This window comes from Mus pahari, chromosome 13 (genome assembly GCF_900095145.1).
Source record: "Mus pahari chromosome 13, PAHARI_EIJ_v1.1, whole genome shotgun sequence".
NCBI lineage: Eukaryota > Metazoa > Chordata > Mammalia > Rodentia > Muridae > Mus > Mus pahari.
The window spans coordinates 95734518-95761301 of record NC_034602.1 but is presented as its reverse complement, the minus strand read 5'-3'; the positions used below and the strand labels follow the sequence as shown (position 1 = coordinate 95761301).

Here is a 26784-nt window from a genome sequence, read left to right as displayed (position 1 = left end):
ACTCTGTAGACCAGGCTGACCTTGAACTCAGACATCCACCTGCTGTTGCCTTACCAGGGCTAGGAGTAAAGGCAGGTACAACTATGCCTGGATTATCTTTGATTTTACAAATTTATGTTGTTTGCTTTAGTATATCTGAGAATTCTTTTTTTAAAAATTATTTTTATTCGATCTTGTGGGTATAGGTGTTTTGCCTGCATGTATATATATGAGTATCACATATGCATGCCTGGTGCCCATGAAGGCCAGAAGAAGGCATTGGATCCCCTGGAACTTGAGTTAGAGTTAGTTAAGAGCCATGTGTAGATCCTCATAATCACAATCAGCTTCTCTTAACTGCTGAGTCATCTCTCCAGCCACTGTTTTGAGAGTTCTTTGTTTAAGATGCAAATTCATTCTCAGGAGATTTTCATATCTTCCTTTTCCATTGGCGGTTGTCATTCTCCTAAAATATCTTTTGAGGAATAGAAGTTGTATATGTGTGTACATACATGGATGTGGGTGTGTATTCAGCATGCATGTAAATGCATGTGGAGGTAGAGGCTAGTGTGTACACATGGATGTGGGTGTGTGTTCACATGCATGTAAGTGCATGTGGAGATATAGGCCAGAGATTTATGCTGAATCTCTTCTCTGTTGCTTTCCACTGTGCTTTTTGGGTCTCATTGAACCTGAAGCTCATTGATTATCTGGCCAGCAAGTTCCAGGGACCTGCCTGTCAGTGTTCTCCCTTTCTCACCCTGCACTGGGGTTACAGGCAATGGCCCCATGCCCAGCTTTTCCATGGGGCAGATGATCCAAACACAGTGTGACCTCATGTTTGCACATTGACTTATTGACTGAGTTACCTCCTTTAGCATCTAGATTCTACAGCACCTACAATTCTGATGAAGTACCAGCTTAAAGATTGACCTCCAGGAATTGTGCATTTGGTGACCATAGATCATACAAAAGTATCTTCTATATTTTCTTATAGTTTTACTTTATTGATGTTGTTAAAAGAGATGACACCTCACTGGATTGCTAGCTGCCCCCCATATTTCTGGATTCAAGTGATTTTATTAAATTTGCTTGTATGTGATACAAGATCAGAGTTTTGAGAAGCTTTTTAAGATTTTTATTTTATGTGTATGGGTGTTTTGCCTACATGTATGTGTGTATGTATATGTATATATGTCTACCACATATATGCCTGATGCTCACTGAGGCCAAAAGAGGGCCTTGGCCCTCCTGAACCTGGAGATAGATAGTTGTGTGCATGTTTGATTGTTTTATGGCATCTGTTAAAATAATTATTATTTTGAGACAGGTTCTCTCTGCTGTATAGCTCTGGCTGTTCTGGAACTCCTGTGTAGACCAGGCTGGCTTCCAAGTCCCAGAGATCTGTCTGCCTCTGTCTCCCCAGTCCTGGAATTAAAAGCGTGCACCATACTCAATTCCTTTATTTGCTTGATTTTTTTTTTTTTTTTGTAATTAATTGGATTCTTTAGTTAGACCTCAGTTGTTCATAGATTTTTCAGTTTCTGTCTGCACTCAGTCTCATCTCAATCTGTTCATCTGTATTGATTAATGGTCATAAGGTGGACTGTTTTGCCTTTCAATATAGCTTTGTATGTAATAGGTTTGGAAATCAGATATTATTCTCATGTGGTACTTTGAGAATGGTTCTGTAGGCTCAGGAATTTCTTTCCTTTTTCTTTTTCTTTTTTTAAAGATTTGCTTATTTTTATGTCTATGAGTACACTATAGCTGTCTTCAGACACCCCAGAAGAGAGCATCAGATCTCATTATGGATGGTTGTGAGCTACCATGTGGTTGCTGGGAATTGAACTCAGGACCTTCGGAAGAGCAGTCGGTGCTTTTACCCGCTGAGCCATCTCTCCAGCCCAGGCTCAGGAATTTCAATGCTTGGTCTCTAATTGGTGGAAAAGATTTGGAGATGTGGCCTTGTTGGAGGTGTGTCACTGTGGGTGACCTTGAGTTTTCAAAAGCCCATACCAGGCCTAGCAGAAAGATACATTTAACTATTAAAAACAACAAAAATCCAAATAAAATGTTGAACTTGAAGAGCTAGCTTTCTTCCTCTCCTTTACCCTGCTACCCTCTCATTTCTCTGACTACTGGTAAGGAAGTCGTATAGTTTACAGGTAAAAAGTGCTTGGCAGAATTACTGCTGTGACCCCACAGTAGGTGTGTCACCAGCATATATTCCATGGAGACCCCCCTCCTGATATCTGGTAACTGATTTAAGTGGTAGGAAAGTGTGAGCAATGTTGCAAGAAATTAAGATGTAAGACACATGAGAACAGAGAATCATTTTCATTTACATGGTTTCATTGCAGCTATTTCTTTAAAAAAAAAAAAAAAGTGTATGTGGCAGCCCCAGAAAAATGTGAAGAAATAGTTTAGTGCAATATCAGAGGTTTGTTTGAAGAAAGTTAATAATTGATAGACAAAGTTGAAATGAGACAGATCTTTATGGTTTGTGTTAATGTGCTTTTCTTCTTACTAAAAATACAAAGGCATTGGCAGAGATGAATTTAAGGAGGTAAGCTTCAAGTGTGGACATTTTATTTTAATTCAGTGGGGGAATGTTACTGTTTGAAGGTATGAACTACCTTTCTATCTGTGGTGTTTAAATTTTGGTATTGCTCCTATTGCTTAGCACTTTTCAGTGTGTCTCTCAAGGAGACACAACAATGATGAAACAGCCATTTATACTACATATGTTTTTAAAATGTAATTACCATGAATCTTTGATACCCTAGTCTAAATATCTACGTAAGATCTGTACAGTTTAGTATTTTAGCTGCTAGCCCACAGAGTTGTCGGGCACTTGAAACGTGCCTAGTCTGGCTGAGATCTACTGTAAGTGTGAACTGTTGTAGATTTTGAAACATGCCTAGTCCAGCTGAGATATACTGTAAGTGTAAACTATTCTAGATTTTGAAACGTGCCTAGTCCGGCTGAGATATACTGTAAGTGTGAACTATTCTAGATTTTGAAGACTTGTTTTGAACAAAGTCATAAATGGGGACTCAAGAGGTTGAAAGCAATGACTGCTCCTCCAGAGGTCCTGAGTTCAATTCCTAGGATTAATACTGTTTAAAAAAGAGACTTTAGGGATGGCCTATAGGCAAACGTTCTGTATAATCTTTTTTTTTTTTTTTTTTGTAGAACATGGTTTTAAGATTTTTAACTGTTGATATTCAACAAACAGTAGTTATTTTAAGATATACTTCATTGTTATGTCTCCCTTTTCATTTCTGATTTTATTAATTTGGATACTGTCTCTGTGCCCCCTGGTTAGTTTGGCTAAGGGTTTATCTATCTTGTTGATTTTTCTCAAAGAACCAGCTCTTGGTTTTGTTGATTCTTTGTATAGTTCTTTTTTCTTCTATTTGGTTGATTACAACCCTGAGCTTGATTATTTCCTGCCATCTACTCCTCTTGAGTGTACTTGCTTCCTTTTGTTCTAGGGCTTTCAGGAGTGCTGTCAAGCTGCTGGTGTAAACTCTCTTCAGTTTCTTTTTGTAGGCACTCAGAGCTGTGAGTTTTCCTCCTACCACTGCTTTCATTGTGTCCCATAAGTTTTGGTATGAAGTGTCTTCATTTTCATTAAATTCTAAAAAGCTAAAAAAGAGACTTTTTAGGGAGCCTTTGGCAGTGTCTGTCATGTGTGAACACATTAATAGAAGGCATCATTAGTGAGAAATGGCCCTTGTCAGATTTGAATCTTAGTGCTTTGGTTTTGTACTTTCCAACTTCTAGAACTGTGAACAACAAATGCCTGTTTAGAAATTACTTAATTCAGTTATTTTGTTATAGAAGACCCAGATATGTGTCACTTTACTTTTTTACTTTTTTACTTTTACTGATTTGCTAACCATTTAGTTGACAAATGATTTTCTTTCTCCCAGTGTGTTCCATAGTGTGTTTAAGTGTAATGTTATTAGAGACCTTGGAGCCTTACGCTGGAAACACTATTCTTTTTGTGATAAGGTTCTATTTTTAAATGCCAGAATAGTTAGGTCTCCATATGGTATTCTAATACAGCGTTTTTCTGCCTTGGTTCTTTATAAATTATCTTAGCAATTTGCAAATTACCAGTTGGCGTAGTTGTTGTTATCTTACTCTGATACCCATGGGAAAACAGTGAGCTACATCTGATATTCCAAGTATTTAATGTCATCTCCTCGCAATTGCCAAATTTCTGTATTCTTTACTTTTTTCTTCTCTGAACTTTAGACTTGTTTCCAACCGCTGTTTGATATAGTCTACAGGGATGTCTTCCAAGTCCATCAAAGCACAAATACTAATGTCTGACAACTGTTCCTTCTGTTGATGCTGTTGAGTTTCATATGGGTGTACCTCCTCCTCTCCTAGCTCTCTCTCCCTTCTCCCCTCTCCCTTCTCCCTTCTCCCCTCTCCCTTCTCCCCTCTCCCCTCCTGCTTGTGGACGTTGTACATCGTGGTGCGCACTAGGCTCCGCACCACGATGTACAACGTCCACAAGCAGCCTCTCTCCCTCCATCCCTCTCTCCCTCTTTCCCCTCTCCCTCTCTCCCCTCTCCCTTCTCCCTTCTCCCTTCTCCCTTCTCCCTTCTCCCTTCTCCCTTCTCCCTTCTCCCTTCTCCCTTCTCCCTTCTCCCTTCTCCCTTCTCCCTTCTCCCTTCTCCCGTGTTTCTCATCTACTAAGGTTTCTTGCATGAGGATGAATGTGAGCTTGTTTACTTGAGTGAACATGGACAACTAACCACTGAAGAAAGAGACTCTCCTTGTCCTGGTAGCCATTAACTGTCAAGGCTCCTCAAGGAGGAGTGGAGTCTCATAAGCCCCTCTTCTCACCTGTGATAGAATGTTGACAGAGTGACCCAGCTGCTGCAGCATTATTTCCAAAATTGTGTTTCCCATCGACCCCCTCTCTCCATCTTCCTGCTTTCATAGTCTTTCTCTTATGTGATGTTCCCTGGACCTCAGGAGCGTCCCTGAAAGTCCTGTTTAGGCCAAACACTCAATAGCTAGTTACTTGTAACACCTGAACAGTTTTAATGCCTTTGCATTACATGCTCTTTCCCTGTCTCTGTCTCTGTCTCTCTCATACACACACCTGAACATATATAATGTTTCCACATCAGAGAGGGGGGTGGGGGTGGAGAGAAAGAAACTGAGGGCAGCAGTATTCTCTTGGGCAGACTGGTTGCCGGGGGCAGGTGTGGTGAAGGATGGGACTGTGAAGCCAGAGCTCTTTTGTACTTTTCAGTTACATTGTTACAGAGAGGGTTTTGTTTTTGTTTTTAATGTTTGTTGCATGCATACTTCCATACACAAAGTAAATGATCTCTGCTCTCAAAAGAAACCTAAGTCAAAGCTCAGAAGAACCCAACAAAACAAAAATGGCTACTCTTGTATATGTCCAATGAAGCCTGTATACCACCTTGGAAGGTGGGTATCTTGATTCTGTTCAGTTCTCAGAGCCAAAGATACAAAGCTCATCTGTTAGAGATAACACTTAAACTGCCCCCCCCCCAATTTTGTAATATTCCCTGATTCTCCACTCCTCCTTTACAGGATGGTAAACCCATCTGGTGAAGAGAATAATTTAGAGGAACTACTCAGTGGACAGATTTTTATCAGTGGTGCTACACTCCGTTTTCTCAGTTTCTAGGCTCAGGTCTGGAAGTTGTTGACATTCAGGCAGTATGCCTTCTACCACTACTGCTTTTGTTGAAATTCCATGGCCATCAGCCATCTGTTTTGGACCCTAAATTATTAACTACATTTAACAGTAAAAAATGAGAATACTTGATTCTAACTATATTTTCATAAAGTCTTCATATTAAGACAATTGTAAATGCTTTTTTCTGCATGCCTTATCTATAATTCGTGTCACTTAATAATAGGATAGGTCTAGAAGAGGCACTGTGTTGGTTTCACTATGTGAGGATGAGTGTTTACACAAACTTGCCTGTTTGTTGCTTCTCAGCTGTGAAACTGTATATCATGTTATTATTGTATAAAATAGTTAGTTGTAAGACAGTGGTATTTGTCTAAACAGAAAAGGCACACAGGAAAAAGCAGCATCAAAGTTAACAACGGTTGGTATGCTTGTGTGTGGTATTTACCATGGATTTTGCAGGCCCTGCGGTGAATGAATGGAAAGCTTGGTATTCTGCACTGCTGTACATTACAGTGAGTGTGAAGGCCCAGGACATGACACTGCCAGCAGCTTTGTATATATATATATGTACATTTCAGTGGAGTGGTCTTAGGCTTTATGTACACTGTATAGTTGTTATATGGTTATCTAGGGTTTTTTGTTTTTTTTGTTTTTTGTCTTTGAAACAAAGTTTATGTATCCCAGACCAGCCTAGTGCTCTCTATATTGACCAAGCTGGCCTTGAACTTGTGCTTTTTCTGCCTCTGCCTCTGCCTCCCATGTGTTACAATTACCAATGCCTGCCACAGTGACTGGCTATGCTGTATTAGAGCTACATTTTTTCTTCAATTTTTTTTTTTTTTTTTTTTTGGAGTGGAGATGGTATTGAAACAGTCTCATTACATAGTTCAAGCTGGCCTTGACTTGTGATCTTCTTGCGTGTGCTTGTGTGTGTGACAGTGTAAAGATGCATCTGCCTATATACTGAATATCAGTATGGCTGAAGAATGGCTTGGTTTTTATAATTAGGAAAAGAATGCTGTTTCTGACAAATACAGTTTGACATTTCAAATAATGCTTTATTAGGGTATGGATGGTGTAAGACTTTTAAAAGCTGCATACACAGCACAATTTAAAATTGTGTGGCTATCCTTTAAAAAGTGTATTGCAAAGTAGTTATGTGGGCATTTTACTATATGATTGTGCTCTTTTCTGAGTTTGGCCAAAGATAGTCTTTAACTCACTGAATAGTAGTGCTTGTTTTGGTTAAGTATGTTTCAGAAGTGTCAGAAGGTTTTGATAAAATGCAGCTTAGTTTTATTAACACAGCAAGTTTCTTAAGTTAATTCCTGGAAGGTTAGATATTCTTTCATGAAAATGCCTTTAAGCTTATGTTTCTATCTTATTTAATAAAATTACTCTTAAAGTATCTTTTTAGTTATAAACTGGAATTGTTTCATAATTTGAAAATGTGACCAATCTAAATGAAAGGCTGAGGGAAAAATCCACTAATTTCAGCTAAAAAAGTTTCTAAAGTAAAAAAGCCTATTCACACAAAATTTATGTAATGGCTAGAATAATTGGTTTATTACACAGATGAGTCATTCTTGAATGTACAAGCTCCAGAAGAGCAATAGGGTCTTTATATTTTTTTCATCAAATTAAACTTTTACCCTTAAATCCAAATGGATTAAGCAGTTACTATAATAAAAATAAGAGCTATTAGTGATGAGTCAACTAAGAAACCACAAATAAACCAAAGAATATGGAGAGAAAGTGTGAAAGAAAGAAGGTTGAGTCATTGAGGTATAAAAGATTTTGGGAACAAAGCTAGTCACACTTTATGGACCAATAGCTCCAATCTATTTTTGTTGACCAGTTAGACTTTAAAATACAAAAGGTAGGTTTTGGCTTAATCTGGGTGACTTTAATGTTCATTTAAGTTCTAGGTCTTTTGGAGTAAAATGAGTACAGAAATGTTCATGTTCTTCACCTAGCTTTTCATAAATTTTAAAAATTTAAATTTAAATGGCTTCCACTTAAAAGCAATCTCATTGTCTCTTATAGACTGAGGGACCTTTACCCCTTCTGAGCAGTATTGTGTACCCACCACTTTCACACCTTGTGGTTATCCAGATTTAAGTAAATAAGGAACACTTTTAATCTCACATCCAGGTTATGCCTGGAGACTGCTCCTCTGCTAGGAGACAGTGTTGGTTCAGTAGTTCCGGTGCGTGCCACATGCAGCGGCACTCTATCAGGTGAAGACGGCGCATCAGGGAGGATCAGGTACCGCGTGGGCGTGGGTTCTTGGGAAACAGTCAGGTGGGAATCAAAAGGACTTCTGTTTCAGAGTTCCCCTAGCTTTTATTTGTAGAGGATATCCAGTAATCTCTTTAGTCACATCGCATACTTCTGAGTCCATTCCCGAGCTGTTCTGTTGTACTTGTCTCTATCTGTTTTGTAGATCTGAGCAATTTCAGGCACTAAGGGATCATCTGGATTGGGGTCACACAACAGAGAACTGATGGACAAAAGTACTTTGGAAATAGTTAGTGCTGGAGACCACTGTGACCGAAGAATATCAAGACAAATACTGCCGTTACTGTTAACATTTGGATGATAAATTCTTGTTGTAAATTCAACCTTAGGTGGTTTGAAGGGGTACTCTGTTGGGAAATCAATTGTCAAGAAAAATGCTCCACCCTGATAGGGACTATCATTTGGCCCCATGATTGTAGCTTGCCAGTGGAACATATCTTCCCCAACAGGACCTGCTGAACACTGTGCTGGGGGATCCTGGGCCAGGTCGTTCAGTTCCTTGTGGATTCTCTTCAGAGCCATGGTAGAAGGCTATTTTGGTGGGCCCCAGGTGGAAGGAGGCAGGCACCGAGGGCCTGGGGCTGCCTTGTTGGTTTTGGATCAGCCGCAGAAGAGGAGGCGGGCAGTTCTGGCCTGGCCCTGGCAGAATGTGCTGAGGGCCGAGGCCCACTCAGCTTCCGGGCCAGCCACCGTGGACACTGTATCTGTCTTCACATCCGTTGACGCATCACCCTGTAGCCGCCCTTTTTGTGCTGCCGCAGTAGCTGTCTCGTCTTCTGAGACTTTAGCCTCTGCGGATCCCTCCGCCGGAGCCTCTGCCCAGGGCTCGTGCCATAGCGGTATCACAGACCGACGCAGCTTGCGCAGCTCGGGAGGGTGACAGTTGGTCAGGGATGATGGGATTGGCAGCGTAGTAGGCTCTTTTGTTTGTTTGTTTTGTAACATGACCATCATCACGAACTCATAATAGGCTTTGCTACGATGTCATGAGGGCAGCTGTCACCAGGCTACCAAATCTTACCTTTGGTTCACTTTGAACAAACCGCTGACGACTGCAGTTCATTGGGAAGAGACTTGATGTGTCAAGTATTCCACAGTGTTTCAAATCTCAGATAGAAGGAACTTTTTGCTTTTTAATTTTTTAAGAAGAGAATTTTAAATTCTCTTCACAATGTTTCAAACCTCAGACAGAAGGAACTTTTTATTTTTTAATTTTTTTTTTAAAGATTTATTTATTTATTACATGTAAGTACACTGTAGCTGTCTTCAGACACTCCAGAAGAGGGCATCAGATCTTGTTACAGATGGTTATGAGCCACCATGTGGTTGCTGGGATTTGAACTCCCGACCTTCGGAAGAGCAGTCGAGTGCTCTTACCCACTGAGCCATCTCACCAGCCCATTTTTTAATTTTTTAAGAAGAGAATTTTAATTTTTGTAATTAGAACTTCTGAGATGAGTATTCTAAAATTTTCTAGAATATACAAGAAACTTGAGAAAGCAGCTATATTGTTCCCACCTCTTTCTTTTTACAAAGGTTGCTAAAAATAACCTTTCGCTAAGTAATTCATATTTTAAAACACATTTTGGAAAGCTTACAGTAAAAGGGAGCTCTCTCCATATTCATTTCTAGTCCTAATTTTATGCTCTCTTTCTCTTTTACTTTAGGAAACAAGTAAAAAAGAAAAACCAAAGCAGAATAGCAAAACTAAAAAGCACAAGAAACACAGATATAAAAATAAAACCCATACTAACACAAAATTGGTTCACATAATACAGAAGCAAATGACCAATAAGATTTAAGAAAAAAAAACCCCAAAGCAGTAAGAGACCAAAAAACAAAACAAACAAAAAACAACAAAAACCCTGTAAAACCACAATTAAGTTAGTTTTGTATTGGCCATCTGCTGGGGACATGGGCCCTACCCTCAAGTGTGGTTTATGTACCCAGTTAGGTTCCATTAGAGATGGCTTCTAGGTTAGGGGTGGACCTTGTGTCCACTCGCCCCTCTCAGCACTGGGAGTCCATCTGACCAGGACTGGTAAGGGCTCTGTGTTTGATGCCACAATGTCTGAGTCTTTGTGTGCATCAGTCCTGCTGTGTCTAGAAGGCCTTGTTCCCCTGGTGTCGTCCATCCCCTGTGGCTCTAACAGTCTCTCTGCCGCCGCCCCAGCACAGCTCTCTGATTTTTGGGTGGAGCGGTTTATTTAGTAAGACGCCCCCTTAGGACTGAGTGCTCCATTATCTCTGTCTCTGCACATTATCCGGCTGTAGGTTGTTGTATTAGTTCCCATCTACTGTAAGGGGAAGCTTTTCTGATAATGGCTGAGACACTGATCTGTGTGTACAGCAGAATGTTGTTAGGAGTCTCTTTGTTGCTATGTTACTTTAGCAGAACAATAGTGTTTGGTTTTCCCCTAGGCCCATGGCCTATCTAGTCTCAGGTTCTTGGCTACCTGAGCAGTGTCAAGCATGGGTTCCATCTTGTGGAGTGGGTCTTCAATCCAATCTGATAGTGGCTGGTTACCCACAGTATTGGTTCTACTGTTGCACTAGCATTCTATGTAGGCAGGTCACTATTTGTGAGAATAATGACTCAACTAGATGTAACTCATTCATCTTATGATTCAAATTATGGAACTTTGATTTGGTGGTGTAAGATGTCTAGTTGGAGCTCACCATTTAGATTTCTTTTACATATGTATATATTTTAAGTAGCTCCTACAGGAATTGGTTTCCATATGACCTTACAAATGGCCCTTAGTGTTAGGTGTCCCTCCTCAGTATTTCCTCCCTGGTTCAACTCATCTCTTTCCTTTTTAATCCTTTTGTTCCAGTTCCCCCAGCTCCAGTCCCCACTGTCTCTGGTTCCATTTGGAGTAGAGTTTTGTGCAGGGCACGAGATATAGAATGTTTGCTTTCTTCTATATACAGCCATCTGCTTTGACCAGCACCATTTGTTGGAGATGCTGTCTTTTCTTCAGTGTGCATTTTTTTCTTCTTTGCCAAGAATTGGGTGTCCATAGGTGACTTATGTGACTTATGTGGGTCTTCAACTTGATTCCATTGTTCAATGTGTCTGTTTTTATCACTATTAGTGTATTACAACTAGAAATCTGGGATGGTGACACCTTCACCAGTTCTTTTATTATTCAGGATTTCTCTGTCTCTGTCTCTGTCTCTGTCTCTGTCTCTGTCTCTCTGTCTCTCTGTCTCTGTCTCTGTCTCTCTCTCTCTCTCTGTTTCCCTGTGAAGGTCAAAATTGTTTTTTTCAATTTCTGTAAAGAATTATGTTGGAATTTCGATGGGGATTGCATTGAATCTGTAGATTTGCATTTGGTAGGATGGCCATCTTCACTATATTAATCCTACCGATGAATGAATGTTGGAGATCTCGCCATTGCTTGATCGCTTGATATCTTTTCAATTTCTTTCTTTAATGTTTTTTATTTATATTTATTTATTTATGTATTTATGTATTTATTTATTTATTTAGTTTCTTGAGACAGGGTTTCTCTGTCTAGCCCTGGCTGTCCTGGAACTCACTTTGTAGACCAGGCTGGCCTCGAACTCAGAAATCCGCCTGCCTCTGCCTTCCAAGTGCTGGGGATCAAAGGCGTGCGCCACCACGCCCGGCTTCTTTCTTTAATGTTTTAAAGTTTTTATTTTACAAGGCTTCACTTGCTTTGTTAGAGTTACTGCAAGGTAATTTGTTTACGTATTAATTTTTCGAGGCTGTTTTAAAAGGTACTGTTTTCTTGATTTCTTGCTCAGTCTGTTATTTGTATATGGAAAAGTTTCTGAGGTTTGTGTGTTGATTTTGTATCCTGATACTTTTCTGAAAGTGTTTTTCAGCTATAGAAGTTTCCTGGTAGAGTTTATGTTTTGCCTTTTTTTGTTTTCTTCGAGACAGGGTGTGTGTGTGTGTGTGTGTGTGTGTGTGTGTGTGTGTGTAGCTTTGGCTGTTCTAGAACTAGCCCTGTAGACCAGGCTAGCCTTGAGTGCTGGAATTAAAGGTATGAGCCACCAGCACTCAGTTCTTGGTGGAGTTTTTAGGCTCATTTATATATAAATTCATATCATCTGCAAATAAAGATACTTTGACTTCCTTCCTTCCTTCCTTCCTTCCTTCCTTCCTTCCTTCCTTCCTTCCTTCCTTCCTTCCTTCCTTCCTTCCTGTTTGTATCCCCTTAATCTCCTTCAGTTGTCTAATTGCTCTAGCTAAGACATATATTCATATATTGTATTTTCTGAATAGGTATGGAGAGAGTGAACAGTCTTGTCTTGTTCCTGATTTGAGTAGAAATGTTTTGAGTTTCTCTTTATTTAGGTTGACATTGGCTGTGGACTTGCTATAATAAATCATCTGTTTTATGTTGAAGTATGTCCCTTGTATCCCTAGACTCACCAGGAGTTTTATCATGTAAGGGTACTGGATTTTTCTCAAAGGCCTTTTTTGCATCTAACGAGATGATCATGTGGTATTTGTCTTTTAGTCTAGTTATATGATGGTTTACATTTATCCATTTACATGTAATGAACCATCCCTGCATCTCTGGGATGAAAACTACTTGTATCTTAGTTAACTGTGGCCTGGTAAAAAGAATTGGGCAATATTCCTTCTGTTTCTATTTTGTGCATTAATTTGAGTAGTATTGGGATTAACTCTTCTTTGAAAGTCTGGTAGAATTCTGTACTAAAACTATCTGGTCCTGGGCTTTTATTGGTTGGGAGACTTTTAATGACTGCTTCTATTTCATTAGGTGTTTTAGATCTGTTTAAATTGCTTTTCTGATCTCGATTTAACTTTGGTAGGTAGTATGTATCTAGAAAAATTATCCATTCCTTTTAAATTTTATAATTTGGTGTGAGGTATGCATTTAAAATCCTCCGTATTTCCCCAGTGTCCTTTTTTTTGTCTCTTATTTTGTTAATTTGAATATTCTCTTTTTCACCTTTTAGTTAATTTGGCTAAGGGTTTATCTTACTGATTTTTGTCACAGAACCAGGTCTTCCCTTCATTTAATCTTTGTATTTATTTGTTTGTGATTGGATAATTTCTGCCCTGAGTTTGATTGTTGCTTGCTGGGGACTGTTTTTGGTGTTAGTTCTCCTCTTTGTTGGAAGCTTTCTAAGTGGTAACATGAGACCTCTCCAGTTTTTTTTCAGGCGGAAAGTTAGTGCTGTGAGCTTGCCTCCTCTTAGCACTGCCTTGGTTACATCCCATAGTTTTGTTTATGTTGTGTTTTCATTTTCATCCAATTCTAAAAAAGTGTTTAATTTCCTAATTTCCTTTTCCATTTCTGTCTTGACCCATTCTTCAGTAGTGTGTTGTTCAGTTGGTATCCAGCTTTAATTGGTAGTAGTCTAATAGGATGCAGGGTATTATTTCAGTTTTCTTTTATCTATTGAGATTTGGTTTGTATCCAATTCTATGTTCAGTTTTTGAGAACATTCCATGTGCTGCTGAGAAGGAAGTATAGTCTTTGGTGTTTGAGGTGAAATGTTCAGTAAATATCTGTTACATATGTTAGGTTTATGATATCGATCCCTGTTTCTCTCTTTAGTTTTTGTCTGGATGACCTATTGACAAAAGTTGGATATTGAAATTGTTATCAGTGTGTCAGGGTCAATATGTGATTTTTCTTGTAGAAGTTTTCCTTTTATGAACTTGGGTGGTTTTGTGGTTGGTGCATAGATGTTTAGAATTACACAATCTTAGTGGGTTTTTCCTTTTAGTATGTGATGTTCTTCCCTATCTCCTTTGATTAATTTTGTTTTGAAGTTTTATTTTGTCAGATGTTGAAATGACTCCACCTGCTTACTTCTTGTATTTATTTCCTTGGAGTATCTTTTTCTATCCTTTTTCCCTGAAGTAATGTCTATCCATGATGGTAAGGTGTATTTCTTGGATGAAGCAGAAGGATGGATTTTGTTTTCTAATTCATTCTTTTAGCCTGTGTCTTTTTATTGGGTGAAATTGAGGCCATTAATATCACGAACAGTGTTCCTTTTATTTTGTTGGAATTTTCTTCCCTCTTTTGATTCACTCGTTTGGGATGATGTATTCCGTGTGTTTTCTTGGGCATGATTAACCTCTTCAGATTAGAGTTTTCCTTATGGCACTTTCTATAGAGATGGATACTGTTTAAATTTGGTTATTATTATGGACTATTTCTCTTTGTCCATGTATTGTGGTTGATAGTTTTGCTAGATATAGTAATCTGGTCTGGCGTCTGTGGTCTCTTAGTGTTTGTAGCATATCCATCTAGGCCGTCTGGTTTTAGAGAAATCAGGCGTTATCTGATAGATCTGCTTTTATGTGTTACTCAGCCTTTTTCCTTTGTAGCTTTTACTATTCTGACTTTGTACATTTAGTATTTTCATTATCATGTGTTGTTGGGAATTTCTTGTCTGGTCCTTCCTACTGTCCTGTCTATATGGTTCTTGGTGATAGGGACCCCCTTCTTTAGGTTAGGGAAATTTTATTTATGATTTTGTTGAAAATATTTTCGTGACTTTGATTTAGTGGTGGTGGTCATGGTTCTCCTTCTCTTCTTTCTCTTCTTTTTCTTCCTATAAGTTATAGATTTTCATAATGTCCCAGATTTCCTGGATGTTTTATGCCTGGATATTTTTAGATTCAATGTTTTCTTTAACTGAGATATTCTATTTCTTTTACCTTGTCTTTAAGGCTTTGATGAAGCTTTCTCTAAAGTTTTTGTTGGGTTTTCTGTTGAGTTTTCCTTATGATTCTCTTTGCACCTTCAGGTCTTAAACTGTTCTACTCATCTCCTTTGACCGTTTGTGTTTTCACAGACTTCTTTAAGGGATTTGTTCATACCCGTTTTAGGGTCCTTAACTGTATTCGTAATTGTTATTTTGAAATCCTTGTCTCATAGCTATATTGCCTTTCTTATGGCTTACTATAGTAGGGTAGGGCTCCTGGGTCATTGTGGTTTTTGCACTGGTGTGTAGGCATTGGGCTTAGCTTGATTGAGGTGCCTGTAGATGCTGATTTCTGGTCTGGTCTTCGTTGAGTGAGAGTTCCATCCCTTGGCGTCTGTTACTCTCTCTGGATCATAGGAAAGTGTGGCTGTGGGTTGCCTGGTAGGGAGGGCTTCTTAGGTTGGTGGGTGGGTGGCAGAGAGGAATAGAGGTAAGCTAGGAGAACAGGCTGAGAGCAGCTTCAAGAAAGATCCAAGGGGAGTTTCTCCACACTGAAAAGTAGGGGCAGAGTCCTCAGGCTGTAGTTGGAAGAGGGTTTCAGTAAGGCAAATAATAAAGACACACAAGAATGAAAGTTTAGGGAGTCCCTGCCAGCCATGGCCACTGGGGTTGGGGGGAAGCAGGTAGGAAGTGCTTCTAGAAGAGAGGACAGAGAATAGTCCACTGGAGGGAATAAAACGGAGTTCATTCCAAAGTTCAGCAACAGTCCCTAGGGCATGGGCTAGGGGGTGGGGGCCACCTTTGGGACTGGGCCTGGGGAGAAGAGGGACGTGCAAGCTTACTGCTGGAGGATAGGAAGTAGAGTGAAAATTGCATACTTGAATCCAGGTTTGCAGTGTCCACTGCATGCACCCAAGGTAGTATTGTTGGCTGACTCAAAGGAATGGGTATTGACTAGGAGGCAGGGTTTAGTGGCCCCAGAAAGGAGGAAAGCTGGGTCTGCTGCAGTGTTTGGCATCCCCAGGGAATGGAGGTGGACCGAAAGGGGAGTGATCTACAGGTTCATTTCATAATCTGACACCACTTTCTGAGAGCCATGTTAGCTCCATGCTGGCTAGCTTTGTTGTGTGGAGACTTTAGAGTTAGTGTGGTTTAAATTGTGCTTCTGTGTTGTCTGAAGACATTGGACTGTTTTTTGTGTGAATATTACCTACTTTGTTAACATTTCAAATGTTATCTACTTTCCTCATTTCCCCTCTGAAAATCCCCCTATCCCACCCCTCACCCTGTTTACTAACCTACCCACTTCCGCTTCCCTGTCTTGGCAATCCCCTACACTATTGATCCTTCACAGGACCAAGGGCCTCTCCTGTCATTGATGTGGTTGGAGCCATGAGTTCCTCCTTGGTTACTCTTTGGCTGGTGGTTTAATCCCTAGGAGCTCTGGGGGTACTGGTTAGTTCATATTGTTGTTCCTCCTATGGGGCTGTAAACCCCTTCAGCTGTGTAGGAGATTTCTATACTTATTGCTACTGTCTAGGAATTAGAGCCTGGTTTTGCCAGATCTTTACGTATAATGTATAGTTGCAACACACACACACACACACACAAACACACACACTTTGTTTAGATGTATAGGCTATACATGTGTGTGGAAGAGGAAAAAAGAGAAGGGATTTGGTTAAACATTACTTTTTAGGTCTAGTCACAGTAAATATGGGATTTATGGGTTAGTATATGTTAAGTATATATTAATATATGTTTCCCCCATGGAGCCACTCCCACCCTAATCTCCCTAGTTTGAACGTAAAGCATCTAAAAAGCACACCTATTTCTTTCTTTCTTTCTTTCTTTCTTTCTTTCTTTCTTTCTTTCTTTCTTTCTTTCTTTCTTTATTTTGGGGGGCATGTGTGGAGGTCAGAGGACAACTTCTGGGAGTTGCTTCTCTCCTACTACTGTGTGAACCCCAGGGATTGCACTCAGGTGATCAGCAAGTGCCTTTACCTGTTGAGCTATTTTATTGATCCTTGAATTATTTTTGAAATTGTCCAGGCTGGTCTTAAACTCTTAGGATTAAGTGAATAAGTAATTTCCTGATAGGTGAGTCTGTTCTGAGATTCTCAGACTATTGGTGTGCACCATTGTGCTGAGCTCCCTTCCTTGTTGTATTTCTTTTGCGTGTCGTGTTATGGCACGCATGTTGAGGTCAGAGAGAACCCAGGGGAGTCAGTTTCTTCTTCTGTTATGTAGGCACTGGGGATTGAGCTGAGGTTGTCAGATTTGACAGCAAGCACTTTATCTTCTGAGCCTTCTTATTGGCCTCTTTGTGGCAATGAATATGAATTATAATGGGGCTAATTGTATTAAATGCTTAAAATACATCTTACTGGTTCAGTTTTTTTTAACTACTAAGCATAGTGAAAAAGTGCAAGAGTTGCTGATTTCAACCAAACAAAAATTGTTAAAACTGTAACTTAGAGCTGGCATGATGGCACTTGCCTTTAATCTATTCTGGAGGCAGAGGCAGGTGGATCTCTGTGAGTTCGAGGCCAGCCTGGTCTACAGAGTGAGTTCCAAGACAGCCAGGGCTACAACTAGAATCCCTGTCTTCAACAACAACAAAAGCTAATTATTGTCGTGAAGTTTTTAAATGCTGTCCTTACTTTATCCAGTATCATGTGATGTGGTATCTTAAACACCTTTAATTCTTTTTAGATTAATAGAGACAGACAGTAAGTCATTAAGATCAGTGAATGGGTCAAGAAGAAACAGTGGTTCCTCTCTTGTATCAAGTTCATCAGCCTCCAGCAACCTCAGCCACCTGGAGGAAGACTCTTGGATTCTTTGGGGAAGAATTGTGAATGAATGGGATGATGTACGCAAGAAGAAAGAAAAGCAAGTGAAGGTATTTGCATTGATTAGGAAGTTCTTTCTTTTATCCCAGAGGGTACAAGGCATTAGGAAAGACAGAAGGATTCTCCTAGTAACCTGTGTGCTGTGTTAGGAGCAGGTTGCTTTAATATGTCTTCATTGTCCGTGCTTGATAGAAAGAAGCCTAGGTTGTAGAGATTCACAGTTGAAAATATATTTTTAGAAGTTAAATTCTCCCATTTTGTAAATTCAGAAATGTAACTGAGACATCCTGTGTTAGCATTTTGCCTTTTTCCTTCAGCAGCCCTTTAAGTGTGACGGTGCAGTAGCATGATGTGTGTAGCTCTGGACTGTCAGGGCCTTTACGCCTTGAAAGGCCATGTTTTCAGTGAGAAGACAATTTATCATGGCTTTGTAGTCCCTGATCAGAACTTACCCAAGGTCAAATTGTAACCAACATTCCAATTCCAATCCAACATTCCCCTCCCTAAAACTCTTGGATCACAAGGTATGAGACATTTTAAAAGTTTTTTCTTTTTGTTTTTAGGAGCTTGTTCGTAAAGGGATACCCCATCACTTCAGAGCAATAGTTTGGCAACTTTTATGTAATGCACAGAGTATGACAATTAAGGACCAGTATTCAGAACTCCTGAAAATGACTTCACCTTGTGAAAAACTGATCCGAAGGGACATTGCTAGAACTTATCCAGAACACAACTTTTTTAAGGAAAAAGATAGCCTTGGACAAGAGGTTTTATTTAATGTAATGAAGGTGAGCTCTATTTACTCATTTAAAAAAAATGAAATGAATTTGTAAGAGGTTGAAATTGTACATTTCCATAATGAAGCATGAATTCCCATCATGATAATCAGGTACTTGGGCAATAATTTAGTTTTAGTTCACTTTCTGCTTTAATTCTGACACTTCATCAACATGTTGTTTGGAGAACTTATTAGAAAATTTGTCACATTATTTACCAGTGGTTGACAAAAAATAACTTACTCTCACTGACCATTGAAGGTTCTTTATGGGGATAGATAGTTCACACCGTAACGAGTTCATGACTGACCTATGATATGGTCCTAGTTGTTAAGTATACTCGGCTCTTTAAAAGTTTACTGTTGCTTCTTCAATATTGCCTTCCCACATCTACCCCTGTGAAATACTAGTTTCTTCAGTAGTTTGAATTTTGTTGTTTTACCTTAACTGAATGCAGTATTTATCTCTATCATAAAAAATCTGACTTGACTTTTAAGCTCTGTGACCTTTCTGAGTACAAATTGCTTTATTTTCTTTGTCCTTAGGAGCTGCGACTTTCTTATTGGGAAATTGTCAAAAGAGATTTTATGTAATAAACCATTTGCTTTTTAAATATTTATAGAATAACATCTGCAACAAGTAAGCAAGAGCTTTTTTAAAAAAACGGACTTTAAGCGTCTCAGCAGTTTTAGGTTTTGGAGAAGGGAGATAGAATACACACGTGCAAGTTTGAGCGCCATGTTTTGCTTTCCAGGCATACTCTTTAGTGGACCGTGAGGTCGGTTATTGTCAGGGCAGTGCTTTCATCGTTGGATTGTTGCTGATGCAGGTGAGTTAATGCACGTAAGTAGTGACTGTCTAAGCTTAAGGTCAAACAGAGAATTTAAAAACCATCTTCAGTTTCACTGAGCTAAGCAGATTTGTGTTATCTCCTTAAACACAACGTACATAGTAATTTACTTTTGCACTTTGAAAGTAATACGTATAGCTATCTTACTGCCAAAAGAAATTTCAGACCCTGTTCTCCTCCTCCCTCTACCCACTTCCTTCTGTCCTTCTGCTTCCCACTTCTCTCTTCTCTCCTCCTTTCTCTGTCCTTCTCCCTCCTCTCTCCACCTTCTTCCCTCTGTCTTTCTCCTTCCTCCTTCTTCCTTTGCTGGAGACTGAACCTAAGGCTTTGTATACTGTATCACTGAGCTGCAGGACCAGCTTTCTACTTGAAAAATAATTACAAAGCCTTTTTATATGTACTCTGTATATGATCATGTGTTGTGAGTCACTCTTTGTGTGGCCATGTGTGCAGGGATTGATTTTCTTTCTGGGATGTCACTTGGGTCATTAGGGTGCCAAGGCCTTTGTCTGCTGCACCATCTGGCCAGCTCCCCTAACTTCTTCCTTTTCTTTTCTATGTTTTTGTAGGTTTTATTTTTATGTTTAGTTATCTGTGTGGGGGGGCGTGGAGGCTTGTGCACATATCTCTAGTGCCTGTGCAGTCCAGAAGTGGGTATTGAGTTTTCTGGAGTTATAGGCAACTGTGAGCTTCCCAACATGGGTGCCAGGGACCAAACTTGGGTCCTCTGCAAGAGCAGTTTGAGATTTTAACTGCTGAGTCATCTTTCCAACCTCCCCCTTTATTCTTTAATATATGTAAGTGTACAAAGATATTCTACAAAAACTTTACCTGTTTTAAATTTCACTTGTCAACATTTGATGGGGAATAATCTTTTCCCAACCAAGGATGATCAGACTAAAATTTCATATAAAGTCTTATTTATGTTCTATAAATGTTTGCCTTCCGTCTGATTCTTCAGGCTCTGGGTCAGGATTCTTCCTTTCCGTTTTGTCTGTTGCTCAGGAGCTGGGGATAGAAGCCAGGGCTTCATGCTCACTGAGCACCTGCCCTTCTACTGTTACACCTCTCACAAACCAACTACCACTGTTATACCCACTGTTTTAAGAACTTCTAGCAGTGGCTACTGTAGGGTATTTTTCCATGTTAGGTAAAGCTGGGTTATCATGTACATAGCATAAAATTACATATGTTAATGTTGATCTTCCACAAAGTTGTGATCTTTCTGATTTGTAAATGGTTGTCACTGGTACACCTTTTTACTATTAAAGTCAAATATCATTATTATCAGTCTAGTGAATTTTGCCAAAAATTTCTTCTTTTATGTTAACTTCAAAATAACATTTTAGTACTCACCTCTGCTGAGCATCTAGAGTCTAGATTCTAGAAAACAGTGTTTTCCTTTTTGACGAGTAAGTCTTGCAACAGCTTGCACAGCTGTATTGCTGGAGTTTGCTGTGCAGCAGCTGTACCATCTCAGTTTCCATTTGTTCCAACAATTGTTCATTGATTATTTAGCCTCAGAAAGTGGCCTCTTGGGTCTTCTAAGTTTCTTGTTTCCTGAGTCTCCTGCCCCTCCACAAGAGAATACTTAGTCTTGGAGAAACAGCCACACAAGAAGTAGAAAACAGATTGCAGCCTTTGCTATGACTGTAGAGCCCGAGATATTAACTGCCTGCCAGGTTTACTGGAAGAAGAATTCCATCTTAAGGTTTGTCTTAGTTACTTTTCTATTGCCAAGAAAAGACTCCATGACCAAGGCAACTTACAAAAGAAAGCATTTTTGGAGGGCTTGCTTACAGTTTCAGGGTGAGGCCATGCGTCACATCTGATCCATAAGTCAGGGTTGGAGGTGGAGAGGGAGAGAGAGGAAAAGTGGAGCAAGGAGGAGAGGAGCAGGAGAGGAGAGAGAGATAGAGATAGAGATAGATACTGGGCCTGGTGTGAATCCTAAACATCCACAGCCAGTAACACACCTCCTCCCACATGGTCACACCTCCTAATCCTTCCCAAAATGTCTACTAACTGGGACCGAGCTATGGGCCATTTTGATTCACTCCATCACAGGGATCTTGTTTTGTCTTAGGGTGTCTATACTCTCTGTGTTCTAGGGCTTCTCTTTCATCAGATAATCCCTCATCTCCTTTAATAGTTTCTTCTTTTTTTGGGTTTTTCGAGACAGGGTTTCTCTGTGTAGCCCTGGCTGTCCTGGAACTCACTCTGTAGACCAGGCTAGCCTCGAATTCAGAGATCCACCTATCTCTGCCTCCCAAGTGCTGGGATTAAAGGTGTGCGCCACTACTGCCCGACTAATAGTTTCTTAAAATGTGTTTTATCAAGTTTCCATTTCTGACTTACATAAATAGCAGTTTTCTCTCCAGCATTCCCATCTATTCCAGTTTATTTCCATAGCATTCATCACCACTGACTTATAAATATAATTTATTCTCTGCATTATCTATTTATCTCTGGAAAGTTTAAGCTTCTTGAGAGTAAAGTTTATGTGTTTTGTTGATGTTATTCTTGTATTTATGAGAAAACTATCTACCTGTAAATGGATACTTGTTGATTAGATTAGATAGGTTCCATTCAGGGTAGTATAGCCATAGACATATAAGTTGATTAAATTACTGACTTAGACAAGTTGAGACAGTTATTGAATGATACTTTGTTGGTCTCAGAGTTTCCATTTTCAGACTTGGCAGCCTGGAACTGCCTGATTTTGATAATTGTACTGCTTTTTATATTGTACTCCGTATCCATTTAAAACATTGTTCGTAGGCTAAGTTCAGTGTCCAGAACCCTTGTGTGGGAATGTGCCTGTGCTAGAAACATGTGCTCAGTGAGTCCCAGGATGGTGAGAGACCCTGTCTCAAGAGAACAGGAGGTATGAAACCCAAGAGGTGGCATCCATGGTTGATCTCTGGCATCTGAATGAACACCAGCACATATAAACACATATAGCTCAAAGGAAAAGAGAAACTGTTATTGAGTGATACTTTGTTTAAATATGATTTTGTTTTGTATGTCATGAAATTTTGATCTGTGTTGTTATTTTTTTTTAAATAGATGCCAGAAGAAGAAGCTTTTTGTGTATTTGTTAAATTAATGCAAGACTACAGACTTCGTGAACTATTTAAGCCAAGTATGGCAGAATTGGGCCTTTGTATGTACCAGTTTGAATGCATGATACAGGTAAATGTCCACTCCCACCTTTTGTACTCCCTCATCGAAACATCATTTTAACAAACTATGTTGAAAACATTGAACTAAGTGCTGGAGAGAGCCTCAGTGGTTTAAAGCAACTTTGCTGCTCTTGTAGAGAACCTGCTTCACCTTACAGCTGTTTGTAAGTCCTTGTTCTGAGGGTCAGATGCCTTGTTCTGGTCTGTATGGGCACAGGCACACACAGTGCACGTAGGCAAAAATACTTAAACACATTTTAAAAAGGGGCAAAGCAGCAGTTGGAAAAAGAGGTGTTTTAATACCATGATGACTTGCTGGTCAGCTTAACACAATTAGACCTATTTCTAAATGAGGAGCTGTCAACAAGGCAGTCATGGTCTGGGGCTTTCTTATTCAGACTTTAAGCATTAGCGTCAAATGTGCCATAACTGACCTATATGCTGTTGCTTCTGTCCTGTGTGCCTGCCGTCCCTGCTGGGTGGTCTGAGTCTCCTGGAGAAGGCCAGTTCACTCCTTGTGGACACTGTCGGTTACACCCCTTCCTTCCCTCTGTTCCCCTGCCACCTCATTTCCCCCCCATCTGTTGACTTTTTGCATGTTTTATAATTGTATGTAGCTAGCTTAAGATTCAAATGGTGTAGAAATCACAATAAAGGAGATAAGGATTGCAATCAAAATCAAGTGGACATTTTAAATTTTTTGTTTTTTTTAAGACAGGGTCATACTTTGAAGCCATGGCTGGCCTAGAACTTATGTAGACCAGACTGGCCTTAAACTCACAGGGATCTTCCTGCTTTTACCTCCTGAGTGCTGGGATTAATTAAATGTTTATAGCACCACACCTGGTGTAAAACATTTTTGAAATTTTTTTCCTTTCTGGATTTGATTTGGGTCAGCATTTCTTGTTGATACAAGAGGCAAGTTTCTTTTTTTATTTTCCTTTTCTTTTTTTGGGGGGGGGGGTATTTTCTTTATTTACATTTCAAATGTTATCCCCTTTCCCAGTTTCACCCCTCCTAGAAACTCCCATCCCATCTCTTTTCGCCTGCTTCTATGAGGTTGTTCCTCCACCCACCCACCCACTTCCCGCTTCCTAGCCAAGAGGCAGGTTTCTTAAGACAGGGGACAGGGTTTCCTTGTATAGACCAAGTTGTCATGGTACTCCCTGTGTAGACCAGACTGTCCTTGAATTTACAGAGAGAGAGAGAGAGAGAGAGACAGAGAGAGAGACAGAGAGACAGAGAGAGAGAGAGACAGAGAGACAGACTTCTGCTTATGCCTCTAGAGTACTGGGATTAAATGTGTGTTCAACCACCACCTAGCTAAGAGTCACCTTTTTCTGAAATTATAAAATCCTGAGTGTTGTATAAAGAATGAGATATGAAAGTGTTTTTATATATTTTTTAAAAAATCAGAATACATCTTGAGGTATTTTCTTCCTTCTGAAATAGTAATTTTGTTTGTTGATACAAACCTTAAACTCTTGGTGCTGAATGTTAAGACATCATTGAAGGTCTTGCTGTTTTTCCTACTCTGTAGGAGGTAAAGATGAGTGGCTGATGGTATATATAGTACTTGAAAGTTCAACATAGCTTTTCTTTTATTTAAACATTTTTTAGAACTATTAAAGTTAATTAAAACAGATAGAAGATATCAGACAACTGCAACCACCAAGAAGATGAAGAAGAATAAACATTTTATGACTGTTGTTCAACACGCTGTTTATGGCTGGATGGATATTCGACTATGGTTTAGTTTTTCTTATCAGTGAATCAGTGTAAAGATATACCTGAAGTTCGGTTTCCTGTCATTTCTTTGCCCTTCCTAGATTGTAGCTGTTAACTCAGTGTCAGTGTTTATATTTGAGGTTTTCTGTAATTCTAGATCTTTGTGTTTGATGTAGTCTTACCTGGGGATAATCTAGCTTGAAACACTCAATTTTATTGTGTTTTAACTATTCTTTTCTCTTCTCTAGGAGCATCTTCCAGAACTCTTTGTACATTTTCAATCTCAGAGTTTTCACACATCAATGTACGCATCATCCTGGTTCCTGACTATCTTTCTTACAACGTTCCCACTACCAATTGCAACAAGGGTATTTGACATCTTTATGTCTGAGGTAAGCTCACGTGAACAGACTAGGAATAACAGCAGAATCAAGGAGTCATGGGTTAATTAGAGCAGGACAGTGTAGGGATGAGGGAGAGAGTGTGTCTCCACTGTACTGCTTCCACAACTATCTCATGTAAGCCTCCTCACAGCCTTATTGGGTAGGTTCTGATACTATCCCCTCTGTTAGATGATGGATGAGGAAGCTGAGACTTACAGGACAATTGAGTGGCCTGACTGGAGACATTACCAGCACTTGGGGGCTGTATCCAGGATTCAAATATATATAGTTAAGTTTTGGACTTGCTCTCTTAAGTCATCTTTTTTTTTTTTCAATCACCTTTGAATGATAGAGTAAATCAAAAGTAAATTCTCCCTCTCTGTTAATACTATTGTGTAGTGCATCTGTTTCTCAAATAGTAAGACAAGTAATTCCTGTAGTAAAGCTGCTTCTATCCTGTCAAGGCTCTCCCATTGTCAGTGACACAGTGGTGATCCTTGTTTTTTGTTGTCTGAGTGTAATGTTCTTAGAAAGATCAGTTTATATGATTTATCTAATACAGTTTGGGATGGACTTGACAGACAACAGTTTAGTCAGTGCTGTGGATTCCATATAAAATCTCTCCACTTGTTTTCTTGGAACACAGCCCTGCCCATTTTTGCAAATGTAGTGTCCACTGCAGGGCTACATGGTAGAGATGGATAGTCGGAAAGGTGGACATCAAGTGTAAAATGCTTGCTCTCTGACTCTTACAGAATATGTGTGTCAGTTTAGATCCTTAAATGCTTACTTTGTTGTTATTATTATTATTATTATTATTATTTTTGAGACATGGTTTCTCTGTGTAGCCCTGGCTGTCCTGGAACTCACTTTGTAGTCCAGGCTGTCCTCGAACTCAGAAATCCGCCTGCCTCTGCCTCCCAAGTGCTGGGATTAAAGGCGTGCGCCACCACACCCAGCTTTTTTTATTTTTTATTTTTATTTTATTTTATTTTATTTTTATTTATTTATTTATTTATTTTTGGTTTTAAAGACAGGGTTTCTCTGTGTAGCACTGGCTGTCCTGGAACTCACTTTGTAGACCAGGCTGGCCTTGAACTCAGAAACCTGCCTGCCTCTGCCTCCTGAGTGCTGGGATTAAAGGCATGTGCCACCACACCCGGCATTTGTTATTATTTTAAATGGTTAATTTTTTGTTGATGGAAGAGTAAACACATTTAGCTTTATCTAATTTGTTTCATCAGGGTTTGGAAATAGTGTTTCGAGTAGGATTAGCGCTTCTTCAGATGAATCAGGCAGAATTAATGCAACTTGACATGGAAGGGATGTTACAGGTAAGTCATTCATGATTCCTTAAATGCTTCTAGATTTGTCATTAATGGGTCATATGCAGTAACAATTCTGCTTTTCATTTATTATTTCTTAGCACTTTCAGAAGGTCATTCCACATCAGTTTGATGGTGGCCCAGAAAAATTAATCCAGTCAGCTTACCAAGTCAAATACAACTCAAAAAAAATGAAAAAGTAAGTAATTTGTATGATCTTGCAGCTATGGAACTTACTGAAGCATATAGGCACTTCAATGGACATAGAAAACAGTCTAGTGAAAAGTATCATATTTTTCTTCCTTAGCCTATAAAATTTTTAATCTTACTAGGTAGTATTAGCTTTTGTACAACACAACACAGGTAATATTAGACTGTCATTCACTTTTAGTAGTGATACACAAGATCACTGTAAATTTCTTTTAAAGTGCCTTCTTGCTTCCCATTCTGATGAGAGTTAGGAGTATTCATGTATATGTGGGCAAGTGTGCTGTTGTTTTTAGTATTTACTGTTATTACTCTTGGTACTGGGGAGTGAGCAGAGGGACTGAGCCTGCTGAATACATGTTTCACCACCAGGCTGTACACCAAGTCTACCGTGCTGCTTATTTACAAACATATTGAGTGGTTCTAGGCACTGACAGGCTGTCCTCTCAGCTCTGCCCCAGTGTTACTTCCGTGCAGGCAGCACCACCAGCAGCAAGGATGAGATGTTCAGATTCTCATTTTATTTCTAAAACGTTCAAGATAGTCAATCTCAGTTCCTGGATTAAATTTTTTCTCTATCTTAAAAATAAGGTCAGTATATTAATTAAGAATTATAGCTGTAGGGCTGAAGAGATGGCTCAGTGGTTAAGAGCACTAACAGCTCTTCCAAAGGTCCTGAGTTCAAATCCCAGCAACCACATGGTGGCTTACAACCATCCTTAATGACATCTGACTCCCTCTCCTGGTGTGTCTGAAGACAGCTACAGTAAACTTACATATAAAAATAAATAATAAGGGCTGGTGAGATGGCTCAGTGGGTAAGAG

At 39.5% G+C, this 26784-nt stretch overlaps 2 protein-coding genes across 5 annotated transcripts in view; one reads left to right on the top strand and one right to left on the bottom strand.

The window, feature by feature from the left end:
• Evi5 (ecotropic viral integration site 5) overlaps nt 1-26784 on the top strand; it is a 127916-nt gene that overhangs the window by 35903 nt on the left and 65229 nt on the right. For all 4 annotated transcript variants that reach the window (XM_029545075.1, XM_029545078.1, XM_029545077.1 and 1 more), the window contains 7 exons: nt 17366-17555; nt 18069-18293; nt 19036-19110; nt 22201-22326; nt 24293-24436; nt 25672-25761; nt 25854-25951. In XM_029545075.1, the coding sequence (XP_029400935.1) occupies nt 17366-17555; nt 18069-18293; nt 19036-19110; nt 22201-22326; nt 24293-24436; nt 25672-25761; nt 25854-25951 (948 nt within the window). The remainder of the gene's footprint in view (nt 1-17365; nt 17556-18068; nt 18294-19035; nt 19111-22200; nt 22327-24292; nt 24437-25671; nt 25762-25853; nt 25952-26784) is intronic.
• Nucleotides 7227-8819, bottom strand: LOC110330589 (ubiquitin-conjugating enzyme E2 D2B). Its single transcript, XM_021210813.1, has one exon. It carries the CDS (start codon nt 8501-8503, stop codon nt 8060-8062), a length of 444 nt encoding a protein of 147 aa, XP_021066472.1. The 5' UTR covers nt 8504-8819; the 3' UTR covers nt 7227-8059.

Excerpts from the sequence above, each read along its gene's own strand:
- LOC110330589 (XM_021210813.1), bottom strand. The coding sequence starts at position 8,503 with ATGGCTCTGAAGAGAATCCACAAGGAACTGAACGACCTGGCCCAGGAT.